General features: G+C 53.8%; 1 protein-coding gene across 5 annotated transcripts in view; it reads left to right on the top strand.

Annotated features, from left to right (window-relative positions):
* Rxra (retinoid X receptor alpha) overlaps window positions 1–16,751 on the top strand; it is an 87,883-nt gene that overhangs the window by 49,447 nt on the left and 21,685 nt on the right. For 4 of the 5 annotated variants that reach the window (XM_021180527.3, XM_021180494.3, XM_021180503.3 and 1 more), the window contains exons 2-3: window positions 12,813–13,078; window positions 16,516–16,666. In XM_021180527.3, coding sequence (XP_021036186.1) covers window positions 12,869–13,078; window positions 16,516–16,666 — 361 coding nt within the window. In that variant the 5' untranslated portion in view covers window positions 12,813–12,868. Of the gene's footprint in view, window positions 1–10,187; window positions 10,353–12,812; window positions 13,079–16,515; window positions 16,667–16,751 lie in introns of those variants that run through there. The other variant, XM_029472840.2, reaches the window with a different exon arrangement.

The raw sequence follows: 16,751 nt of genomic DNA, 5'->3' as shown, positions 1-16,751 counted from the left end.
GTTGTCCCACCAGTGTGCAGATGGGGAGCAGGCCCAGCCAGGTAACCTGATCTGCTTCTAGTCAGGTATCTGGCTGGAGGTGGCGGGAGATTTGAACTCCCGTCAGTGCATCTGAGCCCTGGTCAGGTGGGGATCTGTTTGTACCAAGCACTGTCTGTTTTAGTTTGAGGAAATGAGGCTGGTTCCCAGTCTTCTTCCAAGAAGCCCTTGGTTTCGGCCATCGGGAGCTGCCTGTGGTCACAGGTGTCTGGCCAAGGGTGGAGGGCCGGGCGGGTCCTGGAAAAGGGGAACTGGGCTATAGGGCCAGTGCCAACGACACTTGTTCCTGAGAGCCTAGCTGCCTCCAGAGGCTCACCGGGCTTGCTGCCTTTCCCTCCTAGGCTCCAGCTCCCTGACCAAGCTGCATCGCCTGAGGCTGTGGGACCCTGAGCCGGCAGGCCGGGGACTGATGGGGCCCCCACCATGGTGGGACCTCTCACCTGCCCTCACCATGAGGCTGCGCCTTCTTGCCTCATTCTCAGGAGGGGGCCTGGCCTGGCGGGCAGGGGACCACAGGTGGCTGGCAGGTGAGGGTAGAGTTTGGTGTGGTATAGGGGATCTACCTGCAGGGTGTAGGAGTTTGGGGAAGGAGAGGGCCTGAGGACCACAGGGGAGGAGAGTCTGGGTTCAGGAGTCTGGGTATAGACCTCTTTATGGCCTATACCTGCAGCCTGTCGTGGCTGGGCCAATCTAGGCTGCACAGCTCAGCCTGCAATGAATACACTGAGGCCTGTCCCAAGAGCCCACATATCTGGGCTTCACCTCGGTATCAGGGGCAGAAGGTTTTAGGAAAAAGGTCCAGGCTTTAGGCCGTCACTAAGTCAGGGGGATTGCTTTTATCTTGGGGCTCTAGGCAGGACCTGTCTCTCCTGGGTCTGGCTTATTCTCATTCTTACAGGTACGGAAACAGAACAGGTGAGCCTAGCTGATGGGATGTGGAGGACTGGGCCTCTCTTCCTGGGCCTGGCTTTGATATACCCTTGAGGGGGCACTAGAGCTTGGCCTGCCTGATGCTGTGAGACATGGTGAGCCTGGCTGCCTGCGGCCACTTGAGGTGGCAGAAATGGGAGCCTTTCCCTAAGTCTCTACAGCTGCTGTCTTGGTGGTGGGTTGATTGGCTTTGGCCCTTTCCTCTATCTAGTAGCAGTGACATCCTTTGTATAGTGTGCCTTGGCACATACTTTGTGTTCACATATCTTTATAGATAGCCTGAGAACTCACTCTTCTGCCCATATTTGAGGGAAAACTGAGGCTCAGAGAGGGGAAAGTCACCTTTCCAAAGCCACTGGGAGGCTCAGATGGGGGCCCCAGCTTTCACACTGGACCGTGTGTTCTTTCTGGGCCTTTGCAGAGTCTCCATTGTGGTTTGTAGTTTGTAGTTGAGAAAGCTCAGCAACGTGCTGTGGGCTACATGCAGAGATGAGCCCAGAGCCCAGGGCTGTCGACTGTCCAGACCTGCTGGACATTTGAGTTTTAGTCCTTTTCCCACTTCCTGCTGCTTTTCCTTTTTTTTTTTTTTTTTTTTTTTGATTTTCGAGACAGGGTTTCTCTGTGTAGCCCTGGCCATCCTGGAACTCACTCGAGACCAGGCTGACCTCGAACTCAGAAATTCACTTGCCTCTGCCTCCCGAGTGCTGGGATTAAAGGTGTGCGCCACCATGCCTGGCTGCTTTTCTTTTTTAAAGACTTCTTTGCATTTTATGTGTCTGTGTGTTTTTGCCCGAAAGCATGTAGTTGTACCTACCATGTGCGTGCCTGGCACCTGCAGGGGCAGAGAGGCCAGTTCCTCTGGAGCTGCATTTGGAGATGGTTATGTTGCCATGTGGGTGCTGGGAACCAAACCTGAGTTAGTTACTATGTATATGCAGGTACCCACAGAGGCCAGGAGAAGGCATGGGATCCCCTGAAGCTAAAGTTATAGGCATGTGTGAGCCACCTGATATGAGTGCTGGGAACCAAACCCTGGTCCTCTGTAGAGCAGTGAAGTGAGCATGTTAGCTGCTGAGCTGTCTCAGCCCTTGTGTCTTTCTGGCTTGTTCTTACCTCTTCCCAGTTGCTTGTTTTCTAGGAAGGAGACCAATGTGGCACATGAACATCATGCGTGCAGGGAAGTCAGTAGGCTCTGAGCCCAGGGGTCTTATTAGGCCGAGTGTGTGCAGTCACTCAGTCTGGCATTTCTGACTCATCTGCAGTGTTCCCAGGCTTCTGGGTAGGAGAGAGGCTCCAGCCTCTCATCTCTGACATAGTAAGAGTATACCTTATTGTCCTTTGTCACATTCACCAGGGATACTGAGGGCTTCCTAGGGTGGGTGGGCTGTGATCTTCTCAGAAAGAGTGGAGCTCCGGACCATGCAGGTTTGAGGAAACGGGGAATCTGTATCGGTGTTTGCTGCCTCTCATCTGTATAGAAGGATAGAAAGCTAATCTAAGTTCCATCTGGGTGGAGGTTTTGGTCCCCAGAGTCTGCTTAGGGGCTGTCCTGCAGCTTGTCGTTTATTCTGTCCCCTGTCCCTGAGGGCCTCTATGCTGGTGGCACTCCTCAGGTTCTGGGGTGTGGGCCCCAGTGCACATTGCTGCCTATCTCCTGCCCATCCTGTGCTGCTGCAGCCCTGCGTTGGAGTGGGAGGCTGTGAGTGATGGTGACCAGGTGGGAGATCCTGTCCCCATACTTGCTATTGTCACCTAGGCAGAACTCACTCCCACTTGCTGGTAGATGAGGGGGAAGTATAAAGAGCCTGACCAAACAGCCTGTGCACAGAGATCCACTGGGGTGACATTCTTGATGGGGGTTCAGCCTTATGGGAATTATAGGCCCAGCTAAGCCAGACATGGGGGTCTCAGAGGCTAGGGAGATTTCTGGGGCTTAGCCTGTGGCCCCAGACTGTGAGTGGCATATACCCATTCACATACCTCCCATGGAGACAGCCCTGTTATCCTATGGATGGACATGGTGAGTGGAGTCTCTGTTGGTTTCCATGATCAGCAGTACAGACTTTGTCCATGTGGAGTTAGGGACAGTGAGGTACCTGGCTGTGGATGGTGATTGGAAAGTCCCATTCCCACTCTCACAGATGAAATCCTGTCCCACTGGAAAGAGGCTTGGCAGCCAGGCCCCTATATTTGTTGGGTACATGCATTGTATGCTCTGGCCAGTCACAAGGCATGGGCAAGCCCCTGTGGAGGGGAAGAGAAATGTGCCATCGTGGTATGATGAAAAGTCACAAGGCATGGGTGAGCCCCTGCTGAGGGAGGGTTGCATATGCTGGGTCTGGGGTTTCTGCAGAGGCTGTGTGGGTCGGGGAGAGCTTGATTTCTGACCCTGGTGCCTAACAGATCAGGCTAAGCCCTGTTTCTGTCTATCATGTGTGTCTGGGCGCTACCTGCTACACCACATCGTGCTTATGTATGGAAAATATCAGCGGGTGTGGGAGGATTTGGGGATGTCCCCACAGGGGCACTCTCTGCCTGGGAGTATCCCTTTGTCCTGACTGTCCAGAGTCCCCAGCGTTCATGTCCCATGAAGCCACTTCATTTTATGGTAGATGGGTGAGACCTGGGTGGGTATGGCCCAGATCCCCTCCAAGTGTGATTTGAAGCCAGTCAGGAATGCAAATGAAGGTGAGGACTGTGAGGGAGGACAGGAAGCCCAGCCGGGGTTCCGTGGGTTCCGCGACAGAGCTGTGGGCAGGTGGGCGGTGGGACCTCTGAGCCACCAAGGAGCAACAATGCTCAAATTGAAACAATCATTTCTCTTCCTGTTAAATAGAAACTGCCTTCGAGAGTTTGTAGCCTCAGGGCCCCCTCTCCTCACCAACATTGGGGTTTTTCTTGAAGTCCCCCCTCTTCCTCTCCCGCCTACTTACTCTCCTCCAGAGTCTGGGCAGGCACCATAGAGTGTTGGGGACAGGCAGACAGTTCAAGGGGACAGCCTGGAAGGGAGGCTTCAAATGTCCAGAAAGAAGCCCTGGCTGACCTTAGGGAGGTAAGCATCCTTTCAGGGTCCCGGGAGGGAATGCTGTCGCCCCTATCCCTAAGCCCAGGACATCATGACGGGAATTTTCAGGGCCCAGGCTTAGGGTAGTTTCTGTCTGGCTGTGCTGTGGTAGAGACAGGGTTGTCAAGAAACTGAGCACGGGCTAGCTGGCTCAGGAAGTCCTCACTGCAGGCCAGCAACAGGTTCTTCCTGTGGTGTGTCTGCTAGCCCACATGGTACATGCCAGCCTAGAGAGGGTGCAGGATGGGAACCTGAGCTGCAGCAACTGTCGCCAAGTGTGTCTCTATCACTCTGCAGTCTGTTTTTGAGGTGTTGACAGTCACCTGCCCTGTGTGAATGTAAAGTGATTGCTGTTATCAGTGTCTTGTCTGGTACAGAGCAGGGAGGACATCACACAGCTGCTCCTCAGTGGCCCTGCCCCTTTGGTCACGTCCCTCTGTGGCTATTCTCCCATTCAGGCAGCCTGAGGATGAGTGGGTGTGACTCCCACCTTTGCCTGCCCCTGCCCCCGGCAGTACCTGTCTGGCTTCAGGGCAAGAAGCTTGGCGTGAATGTCGGGCAGCAGGCTGGAGCAGGCTGCCTGTTGTGCTCAGAGAATGGCTGGCCATGAATGGGTCTCTTGCTTGGGATTGGAAGCCAATTCACAGGACTTTCTAGGGTCCTGGAGCTGCGTGTTACCTGTTCCTCTGTTCTCCTGACTTTAGCTGGGGCAGTAAGGCCATTGACTGTTGCCCTGTAGCCATCCCTGCAGTAGAGAAAGAAAGTGCTTTTCAGTACAGTCTGGGGTTCCAGACTGGAACTTGGGTTCTCTCAGGTAGCTCTGAAGCATCTAACGATTCTGAAAAGCACCCATCTTTCTCTACCGCAGGGATGGCTATGTGCCTGTAGACTGGACACAATCATCCATTAAGCCTTCTCCCCTGGGTAGGTGAGAGGACAGTACCCAGGTCAGGAGCCTGGTGCCAGACAAAGCAGTCTGGAATGATACTCTCCCCCCAGAGCAGCTCATTGCAGGCCTCCAAGGAGGAGCCCGCCTAAAGGACTAGAGTCCACCTTATCTTTGCCAAAGAAAATGCGTTGCTCTCTACAGAGACACCTTGAACACACAAGAGGCAGTAACAGCGAAGGAGTCAGAAATTAGGCATGTCTGTATAGTATGCTCAGGTTAGAGCCAGGCAGGGGGTGTCTGCAGCGGGCATGCTGGTACCTGATAAGCCCGAGGCTGTGAACAGCTGTGAGACTTCCCTCTGCTGCCCCCTAGTTGTATTCAGGCAGAGGAAAAGTGCCATGCAGCCAGGAGCTGGAGGGGTCCAGCTGGAATCACCTGGCTCCTGAACAGAGTGTGCCCTCTATATAGATACGGATATATCCATGGCTGGCATGAAGGCACATCTCTACGCATGAGGAGTTTGGGAGTGGAGATGGCCTGGTGGTTTGGGGAGGACTGCCTGGGGTCGTGAGCACCTCAGCAATTAGACATTCCAGACAGTGACCACCATGGTAGGTGCAGACGGTAATGACACTGACTGGCAAGTGTCAGGGGCGGGGTGCTTCAGGAAGAGTTGGCATGGTGGGTACCTGCCTGTCAGCACCATGGCCTTCACCCCTGAATATACTGGTATCTTTACTTCTCAACTCTTACGTGAATGCTGCCTGGCACGGATGCAGCCTGGGCATGGCATCTCCTCCTCACCTCCTTTGTTCTGGCTCTGCTTCCTGCCTCTCTGACTGTGGTTTGATTCTAGCCACACCTGTCACCAGCAAGCCCAACCATAGTACCATTCATGGCTGTATGGGAGGTAGCTGCTAGACTGTTTCCTGTGCCTCCTGGTGCCCCTCCATGGACAGCCCCAAACTCACTGAGTATGGTCAAGAGAACCCAAAGCACAGTCTCTTTGCCACCTGCAGAACTTCTCCAGCCTCCATCTGCACAATGGAGTAGAACAGGGGGTTCTTCAGGTGATGGTGGTGATGGTGATGGTGATGGTGATGATGGTGGTATTGATCGTTATGATGTTGGTGATGCTGTTGATGGTGGTGGTGATTGTGATGTTGATGGTGGTGACCATATTGATGATGTTGAAGATGATGGTAATGATGCCAACATGGATTATGATGATCGCAATATTGACGTTGATGGTGATACCGTTGATTGTATTAATGGTAGGGATGGTGGGATGATCATTTTGATAACGGTGCTTCTTGAGGCCCTCACAGCCATCCTCCTGACTTGAGATTTATAGTGGATATTGTTTCCCATGTCGACACCCTTCTCATTTCTGTGACACCATTGCAGAGGTACACTGTACACTAGGAGCTACGAATTTGGCCAGGACAGTGGAACTTTGGGTTGCTATCCCCTGAGGTCAAGGGATGGTACAACCCTTCCTTGAAGTCCTTATAGAGGCTCTTGCAGATCTGGCTCGCAGACCTTTGCCTTTGTGTCTGTTCCTGATGATAGGCTACACGGCCAGCCGTCTACACTTGTTATAATCCTTCCTCAGGGATCAGAGACCTTGAATAATATACCCCTGAGCCCCTCACCTTCACCTTAGACCTCCTCATTACCATATGTTTCCCAGTCTCCCACTCTGAGCTGGTTCACTGGGGAGAATGCAGTCTCCACCATCAAGGCCTCCTGGCCTAGGAGGGTAGGTGGTGGTGGAGGTGAGGCCAGGGAGATAGCACAGTGTGTGACAGCTCCTAAGGCAGGGTACCTTTATGGCTAGTGACCATAAAGGTGGGTTTGACATTCAGAGTCTCTGAGGCTCCCTGGGTCAGATGAACTCCGGGGTTGGAGTGGAGCTCGTAGGAGCAGTATAGCCAACACTACAGACTGGTCCAGCTCTCTGGACCTTACGGCCTTCATACTTCAGTGTTATCAGGGAATCATCCATCTCCCTCTGAGCTCAGCCTACTGTGTGTTCCCTCCCACCCCCAACTTCATTCTTACCTCTTTCCTAGTAGCCTGGTGTTTAGCTACAGGGACAAATGTTGATCTGGGATGATCATGGCTGACCCTCCCACTGGGCCTCTGGGGCATCTCTGCCGTGCTAAAGGTTGGTTGGATGGGGCAGGGCCAGGAAGTTAGCTTTGGACTGGTCAACCCTTTCCTGTGGGGCATGCAGGGATAGAGCCCAGATGGGTGCCTGGGATTGCTGCTGTCTGTGGTTGCCATGGTGATGGGGGGTGTGTGTGAAGGGAACACACTTCTGTCCACTGTGCCTTTGTATTTTCCACTCTTAGGGTTCTGTGGGATGGGGCCATCACAGGCTCAGAAAGAGGGCCTGCTGCATTCTGGCCCCTATGTGCCGACAGACTTTCTGGGTCTGAGTCTATGAGATTATTTACTGGCTCACTTCTGACCAGTTCAGTTCTCTCTGCTTGAGGGGCCCCTGTGGTGGGCTGCCTGTTCTAACTGGGTTGGAATCAGTCTCACTTTCTCTGACTACCCAGGAGGGTCTCGTTGGCCTGAGGCTTCCTGATAGGAGGCTGAGATATTGGCTGGGGCTTTTGAGCAAAGGGCATGGTGATACCAGAACAGGCCCCTAGAGTGGTAAGCTGACCCTGGGAGAGGAGACAGCTCACAGCTGGAGGTGGCCACTGGGGAGTCCCTCCTCAGGGAGTGGAAGTCAGGCTCGTAGTAGGGTTGGGCACGCAGGGCTACTGGAGACTATTCTCTGGGCTGGCACAGATGCCCCAGACCATTTTACAGAGAAGGAAACTGAGACCCAGCAATATTGAGAGGTGCCTGTGGCCTGCCTTCCTTCTCCCTCCTGCTCTGACCACCCTTGGCCTCCCTCAAGCCCTGGTGCCATGGTCCCTGCCACATTCCCATTGCTGCTCTCCAGGACCACCACTTCTCCCTCCCAGGGCTTCAGGGGAAGCAGTACTTCCTGAAGGAAGGTGGAGGCTGGAGGTGGGCAGCCCAGGAAGCTCTGAGGACCCACTGCAAAGTTTCAGTTCCGGGGGGTATCCCCAGGCGAGGATCAGGGCACTGCTTAGAACATGACAGGCATCCTGGTGTCAGCTCATTATGTGGGCTTTGGCTGCATGCTGGATACCCTCCTCAGGCCCCTCCTGGGTGGCCCCAGGTTATCCCCACCTCCCGTGTGCTCTCCATTGGACCCATCTGTCCTTCCTGCCAGGCTCTAAATAGAACAGCCACATGGTCCACTACTGTTCACCCAGACACACAGACACACAGCCTGCTTAGAGTCTGCTGTTCCGAAGTGCTCTGCATGACTGAGCTCCCCTTTCCAGGAGCTGGGGTTCCCTGGCTACCTTGGAGGAGTTATGAGGCTTTCCTCACCCCACCAGCTGCAGTGGGCTGGGGTTTTCTGTACCCTTCCTGTCAAGCAGAGGCTGGAAGGAGGTTCGTGGGGGTTCCCTGGGCCTCCTTCTGTGGGTCTTGCTGCTGGCAGGCATTCTGCAGACACTGTATGGCATAGGAACTGGTGGGGGTGGTGCTCCTCACTAGTGCCTGGCATCTTGAAGTCACCAGAGGTGTCACCAGTATTTCAGTTTTATTAGTGTCACCCACCCTTTGAGGTCTAGGGAATGGCCCTGGGTGCTGGGCTGGGGACAGTCTATCTCTGCTCTGTGCTGGCTTGTTACTTAAACCTCCAAGCATTCACAGTGTGGTCAGTTTTGTACCAAGGGAGTACTCTCTGTCCCTCTTCCACTCACCCTTCCTGGACTGCAGTGCCAGCTGCCCATGATGTGTGTGGGATGATGGGCAACTTCCTTGTGAAGATGGACTTTCTATCCTTTGTCTGTCCTTGAGGCACATGCAAGCCCCCTGGCTGAATTCCTTCCCCAGGGTCCCTGGCTATGTTGGTGGTGGTCTTGCAGAGGTATCTCGGATTGTAGAGTTGTGTGTGGGGTCCTTCCGACTCATAATCTGAGGGTTTAGAGTTATGCAATTCAGTTGCCCCCCTACTCATGTTCCCGAGGCCTTCCTGCCACTTCTTGGGCAGGGAGTATGTGTGTCCTGTGATTCCTAGGTCTGAAGCTGGCACTTTGCAGCCCTAAGCCCCATTCTACAAGCCCTGATCCCAGAGTGTTGTGCAGGTTTTCCTTAAGCAGTGGAGATGGCTGGTGCTAACACCCCTGCAAGTCCAAAGTGAGGCTGTCAAAAGTGTGCCTTATGGAGGCCATGGCTTATTAGGGTGGTGACAGCTAAGTACCAGACAGAGCAGAGCATGCACACAGCACACATGTATATATACATACATACGTGGCATACATGCACATGGCTTGCATATATACAAGACGAACAAGGAGGCTTTCCTTGCAAGGATGTAAAGGCATTTCTTGCTCATTCACTTCCTGATTAGAAAGTTTCTCCCTCCAGAAGGTTCCAGAAAACACACCCAGTCTATTGTCACCCAGGCTCTGGGAAGGTGTCTACAGTGGACATTCTTTGTAAACAGGAAAGCCTGGGGTGGAGGCCTGGGGCTGTGGGGATCTGCCAAGGTAGGCATTGCTCTGGTGGCAGCCCCTTCCACTCAGGAGTCCCCGGGGACTTACAGTCAGCTTGAAACAACTGTCTGAGGCTTGGCTGTCTACCACCAGGCTGCAGGCATGAGGGAGGGCTGGGGGAGGGGTGCCTAGGGGAACCTTCACACAGGGACAGCCACATTCCCAGACTGGAGGCTTGGCTCTTGCTCCTGCTGTCTCACTTTCTTCCTGAAGTCTCTGCCTGTGCCACCTTGGCCTCTTTTCTCCTCCACTGGTTTTCCCCTCCTTAGCAGTTTCCATCTTGAGCCATGTATGGGCGGTGCCTTGAAGGGCCAGAGGAGCTTTGGGGTACAGCCCGTAGGTAGCTGGCAGCCTTACAGTCTGCTTCCCTCCCTCCCTAAGTCCTTCATTCTCTCCTGCTGAAGCTTTCTCCTGCTACTCCCATAGCAAAGCCCAGAGCCAGAGGAGCAGCTTTGGCTTGTGGCTTTTTACACAGACCCAGTTGTGGCCTGAACATCCTACCCTAGGTATCCCCTGTGGCTGCAAGGATTCCTCCTTGGCTCCTTGGGCGGAAACACTCTCATATAGTGAACATGGCCAGTTTTCCCTGGTGTTTGGGGACAGTAGCAAATGAGAGCCACCCTTAGTGTGACAAGCTGCCCTAGACCCTGTGCCACTCCCCATGAACAGGGGATGCAAAGAGCCTGAGGACTCAGAGGGATTTCTCTTCTGGTCATGCCTCATCTTGTTCTCAAAGACCAGGAAGAGTGGACCCAGCCTGGGCCCAGCCCAGCTCCTTCCTGGTACCACAGCACTCCCCTGCCTTCTTCTGGAACGCCTGCAGAAGGTGCTCAAGGTCAGCAAAATGTGTCTTTCAGCCAGGCTGATGGGATACAGTGAGGGCTTAGACTGGTGCTATGTAGGGCATCGCAGTGGTACACCTCAAATGCAACACAGCATGGGATGGGAAGGGCAAGGCACAGGGGAGGTGTGGCTATAATGGGTCAGCCCAGTGGCTTCCAGGTGTCCCAGTGGTTGTGGTTGCCTGGTCTAGGGGCAGCTGCAGATGTAGTAAGTCTGCCTGTGTGCAGTTCTTATCCATGAACCTTCCCAGATCCTTCCTCTGTCAGAGGTAGGAGGTGGAGACTTTTCTGACGTGGTCACAGTAATTCATTTGATGTCAAAGGCACAAAGACATTCCTGGCTTGTATAAGCAATCAGATTTTGTATTTGTTACTTTTAGACACACTCTCTGTTCCCTGCGGATCTTCTCAAATCCATGTGGAGTTTAAATAGCCTATAGAGCTGGTTTGTCGTTGATGTCGTGGCCAGTAGGTGCTCATCCCTGCCTTGGTTCCAATATTAAAATTTTCTTATGTATTGGGTGTTTTCCCTTCATGTATGTAAGTATACTCTGTGCACAGAGTCCCTATGGAGGCCAGAAGAAGGTATCAGATCCCCCTGGAACAGGAGTTACAGGTAATTGTGAGCCAGCGTGTGGGTGTTGGTAACCCAACCTTGATCCTGTGGAAGGGCAGGCAGTGCTCTTAACCACGGAGCCATCTTTCCTGCCCTTTTTTTTTTTGAGACAGGGTTGCTCTTTGTAAAGGCTGGTTTTGAACTCACAGACAGTTGAGTTCTGTCTCCGCCTCTGCCTCTCTAGTCCTGGATTAAAAACATGTACCACTTCACCCAGCTAGTTCTGGACTTCTTTTTTTTTTTTTCCCTCATTTCTCTCTCCTTTTATTATTTTTTTATATTTTTTATTAGGTATTTTCCTCATTTACATTTCCAATGCTATCCCAAAAGTCCCCCATACCCTTCCCCCCACTCCCCTACCCACCCACTCCCACTCTTTGGCCCTGGCGTTCCCCTGTACTGGGGCATATAAAGTTTGCAAGTCCAATGTGCCTCTCTTTCCAGTGATGGCTGACTTTTGATACATATGCAGCTAGAGTAGCTCCAGGGTACTGGTTAGTTCATATTGTTGTTCCACCTATAGGGTTGCAGATCCCTTTAGCTCCTTGGGTATTTTCTCTAGCTCCTCCATTGGGGGCCCAGTGATCCATCCAATAGTTGACTGTGAGCATCCACTTCTGTTAGTTCTGGACTTCTTAAATTGGCTTTTTTTTTTTTTTTTTTTTTTTTTAATTTTTTTAAGTTCAACAAGCTGATTTGTTCCCACTTTTGTGAATGGCAAGGGTTTCTGGCAGGTGAAGTAAGATTTGTTTGCTGATGGAATTGATCCCTTCTGTCAGTCAGGGCAGTCATAGTAGCCAGGTTGGCCTCACCATAGCAGACCTGGTCACAGTGGGACCTCCTTACTGCATCCTCCTCTTGAGGGGAAGAGGGGAGAAGTTCTAGGAGTCTTAGGAATTTGGTTACGTTTCTCTTGAAGGGCTGGTCCTGGTGGCAGGGCCTCTGTGCCATCAGTGGCTTGGAACTGGCACAGGTGCTACTGAGACCACCCTGTACTGTGCTTGTCACCAGGTTCAGAATGGGCTTGCGAGCTTTGTCCAGCATCGAGTCTGCTCTGAGCCACAGTCACAATGCCTGTGTTGTCTTAAGGCCTGTGTGGTGTCCTCCATCATCTGCTCTGGGCTTCTTCCTGTTCTGCTCACATTCCAGGATGAGTTAGGCTCAGAGTGGCGAGGTCAGTCGCAGGGTGCCCACACCTGGTGTGGGTTAGTCACTCATGCCATGTGCCTGTAAGTTGTTTTCAACTTACCAGGAGCAAGCATCATGCCAGGCAGCAGGAAAGGCCAAGACTGAGAGATGAGAGGGAGGGAAGAAAGGGGGGAGGGAAGGGAAAGGGGGACTCTAAGAGCACCAGCCTCAGAGGGGCCTGTAGCTCCCAACATGGTGTGTATCTCTGCCCTGTGCAGGCTCCTCACTGTCTTCTCCATGGCCTGTCAGGCTGTGGGCACTAGATTTGACACCTGGAGGCCTGACTGAGATTTTTCATGTGTTTGAAACCCTGCTTGAAAGGTTGGCATGTGGCGTGGAGCGAGAGGGGCCAAGGTCCTGTAGTCAGGACTGCCCTGCTGTGGTACCCAGAAGTCTAGGTCATGTGGTCCAGAGGGAAGGGTCACAGACATTAGAGCCTTTAGCTTGCTGTGCTCGCCCTGAACCCAGAGAGTCTAAGATGGATGCCAGTGGCACCTCCTGGGGCCCTCAAAGATAGTCTGGGTTTTAGAGTATGGCAAGGGGTCCTGGCACCCTAGGTTTGCCTGCACCTTGAGTGAGTAGGGGGTAGGAGATTCCCAGGTCCTAGAGGATGCTCTAACCCTCCTTCCTGCCAATTCTTGTCTTGCAGACTTCTCTACCCAGGTGAACTCTTCATCCCTCAACTCTCCAACGGGTCGAGGCTCCATGGCTGCCCCATCGCTGCACCCCTCCTTGGGTCCAGGAATCGGCTCTCCGCTGGGCTCCCCTGGGCAGCTGCACTCTCCTATCAGCACCCTGAACTCCCCCATCAATGGCATGGGTCCGCCCTTCTCTGTCATCAGCTCCCCCATGGGCCCGCACTCCATGTCGGTACCCACCACACCCACATTGGGCTTCGGGACTGGTAGCCCCCAGGTAAGTGCTAGGATGAGGTTTAGTGACATGGGACAGAAAATGGGAGCTTCCCCTGTAGGCTGTAAACCAATGGTTCAGAACTGAGATTTCTACTGTTTCTTCATGAGAGTGGGCTACAGAGCAAAAGCTGGTCTCCGAGAGTCATGCTGGTAGTGGTAGGACTGACCCACACTGGCTTCTAAAGCTCTATCAGTTGAAATTTCTTGCAGCTGGTCTTCAGCTCGGCCTGAAGCCTGTCCCCATGACTGTGGAACTCTGGGGTATATGCTTCCCCAGGCTTGGGGCCATCTTCTAGTGATCCCTGAGGGCTCATAGGTTCCTCTTCCTGGGACACTGGCCTCAGTATACCTAGGCCTTCAGGGAAAGCACATCCTGGTCCTGGGAACCCATCCTTAGGTTCTACAGAGGCCCCTGGAGACAGCCTCTGCATGGGCTCTGGCTCTCTGTGGCTCTGTGGATGGTGGCTATCTGCAAGACGTGACTTCCTTTTCTGTGGGCTTAGGAGGGCCCTCGTCCTGCTGTGGGCACTCTAGGGGGTCTTTCTCAGCCTCTTCCACCCAAGGCCCTGAATGCTTGTTGGATATCTTATAGAGCCTCACCCTGCTTCTATTTTCTTGAGGGTCTTGGTGAGTTTCTAACAGGATTTTGTCCTTGGTGTACACGAAACTGCATCTGGAAAGCCAGCTCCTTGGGGTTCCTTTTACCTTTTCTGAAACAGGTCAGGGATCCCCTTTCTGCTCTGAGCTTCTCAGGTTGGGTTCTGTTTTCCACCCCCAATAGCTTTGCTGTGCCAACTCCCAGTGGCGTACCTGGAACCATCCTCACTAGAACCAAAGGGCCAACAGCACCTATGTGTCCCTTAGATTTCCAAAGCCTTGTGCCCTGAGCCATGACATCTGTGCCCCTCTTCCTGGTGCCGGGGGTGTGTAGAGAGACCACTCACACCTCACCAGGTAGCCTCTTGAGACTGGTCTGAGCCTCTTAAGCTTCTCCTCCAGACAATCTGGCTGCTTTTTCTAGGTTGATTCCATCTAAGCCCCTTTGCCCTAGTGTGTGTGTGTGTGTGTGTGTGTGTGTGTGTGTGTGTGTGTGTATGCATTCTAGCCCAAGCATCTGAACACATAGAAGAGCTAGGGTGCTATTTATGAGCAATCTGTTACACTGTCCCCTGCTCCCCACCTTGCTTTTCAGAAGCAGACAGAAGGCCTGAGGTGCTGCCGGCATGACTGCCTGTGTGCAGGCCTGAAGCAGGCCTGACCACGCAGCCACCTCCCCTGGCATGGCCATGTTCTTTTTTATCATAACTTCTCTATACCCTTGCTAGCTCTGGAAGCCATGAGTAGTGAGGGTAAATGAAGAGCTGATCTTCATAGTTCCCTGGCTTCAGTGTTGACCCCTCTTGGCTCTCAGCTCCGTGAGGTTCCTTGCTATGTCAGGCCACAGCCACCCGGTGCCCAAGCCATCGGTGTGGCTCATTTGTTTTGGGGGCTCTACTAGGACAGGGCCCAGTGGGATGCTCCCCACTACTTCCCAAACCCAACTGTCTGGCCATGCTGGCTTCCCTGGGTAATTTACAACTGGGAAGCATTTCTGACTGCCCAGATGTAGAGAGCAAGGCATCAAGGCCTCTGATTGTCCTGATTTACGGGGAGGATCTCGCACTGTGGGAACTGCAGTGACTTTGCAAGCGTGTGTTTCATGATGGCTGTAGCCAGGCAGATGGGGAACGGGGCTGTGGGGAGCTTGCAGTGCATGAGAGCAGGTCTGCTCTGGATAGCTCATCTGAGTGGGCTTGGGAGGACAGGGTGAGGTAGGAGTGGAAGAGGGGATGCCTGGGAGATAGGTGGGGACCCAGGTGCAGTAGTGATGGGGTGGAACTGAAATAAATGCTAAGGATATGAAAGGGGAAATGGGACGGCCCCCACCCAGGGAGGCTTCAGGCTCCAGTGAGGGCTGCCCAGTCCTGGGTCTCCTGGAAGATGGGTCAGAAGCACCCAGGACGATGGGGCTGTGGTTTGTGGGGGATGCTGAGGAAGGGAAGAATAGAAACTGTCCTGGTCCGTCAGTGCAAATCTGGGAAGAGCAAAGAAATCATCTTCCAAGTCACAGGTTCCCAGGTTGCCTACCGTGGAGCTCTCTGGGCCGGGGGTGCTACAGACCAACCTTTGCTCTGCCCTGACATCAGGTTTCACGGGCCCCAGGCTGTTTATTCTGCCCAGAGCCAAGACCTCCAGAAACCTGCAGGGTTAGGCTTCCCATACAGTGAGTGGAGTGGAGGGATGTACAGTCTTGCCAGCAAAAGCCGGCTGTCTCCCTGCTGCCCCAGGATTCCCACATAGGGCCTTCAGCCAGTGAACACTGCTCTCTTCTGCAGTGAGATGTCCTGCCTGCCGCCAAGACCTTCCAACCCCCTCTGACACACTCAGGGTTGGTTCTCTGTGTGGGTCTTCAGGCTCCCCAGCAGCCCCCCAAAAGCTAACCAGGATGAGGTATCCTTGCTGAACCTCACAGTCTGGGTCACGGTGCCAGCCAGCCAGGGCTGCAGAATCTGCTCTTTTCCTGCCCCGTGAGAAAGGGGTGGGGGATGGGGCAGGAGGCCCTGAGGAAGGCTGCGAGGTTCCCCTTGCAGGGGAGCAGCAGGGGCTATACAAGGCCAGTGCCGACTGCACAGCTGGCTTTCTGCCTTTGTCAGGGGTTTTCAGAAGTGGGGGGACTACCCAGCCGGGCTCTGACGCCCTGGCAGATAGGCAGGCAGGGGGAAGCGCCTCTGGGCCCTGTGCTTACTGCAGAGCTAGGCTGGAGGCTGCGGAACCAAAACTGCTGTGTCATTGCGACGCTGCAGCTGTTGCCTGGGTGACAGGGTGAGTTTCCCACGCTTGCTCCTGGCGGCCAGCGGGCAGGGAGAGGCAAGGGGTGTGCTGAAGCCAAGATAGCCACATGGGCTCTATGGCTTGATGTCTGGGGTGTCCATTTGCTTTCCTCTCCTGTTCTGCCCCCAGATACCACTGTCATGCAGGGTGGTGGGGATATGTGTGACTCTGGAGGAGCCCAGCCTGATAGCAGCCCTGAACCTGGGCCTCTTGTCCTCACCCGGGTGGTGGGGGAGTGCTAAGTACCTGGGCTCTCATGTGTCCAGGGCCCATGGCACATTGTTAAGTGGCAGCTGTAGCTCCTTGGTGGGTGGTGGGGAGTAAGTGAGCCTCTTGTATGGTGCCGAGAGTGCTGGGATCACTGAGATGTGAGGTCTTTGGTACCCTGCAGTGGCCTGGCTCTCATGAGGGGCTACTCTGAGGATGATGGTCCTGTTAGCTTGTAGCTGTTCTGGCCTGAGTGAGGCTCTGTACAGGGGAGTTTTTCCTTGTAGGAGACCCCGCTCTCATTAGTGCCCATCCCCAGCCTGCCAGGGCTAACTTACCCTACTCCCCCTCCTCTTGCAGCTCAATTCACCCATGAACCCCGTGAGCAGCAGTGAGGATATCAAGCCACCACTAGGCCTCAATGGCGTCCTCAAGGTTCCTGCCCATCCCTCAGGAAATATGGCCTCCTTCACCAAGCACATCTGTGCTATCTGTGGGGACCGCTCCTCAGGTAGGACTGCCTGGTGGGCAGGGACACAATACCTGGGCACAGTTCACTGAGTGTCCCTAGCTTTTTCCATTGGGTTGGGTACAGA

Source organism: Mus caroli, unplaced genomic scaffold (genome assembly GCF_978045245.1).
Source record: "Mus caroli unplaced genomic scaffold, Mus_caroli_1 scaffold_2, whole genome shotgun sequence".
NCBI classification, from domain to species: Eukaryota; Metazoa; Chordata; class Mammalia; order Rodentia; family Muridae; genus Mus; species Mus caroli.
This window is presented reverse-complemented; position numbering and strand designations above follow the sequence as displayed.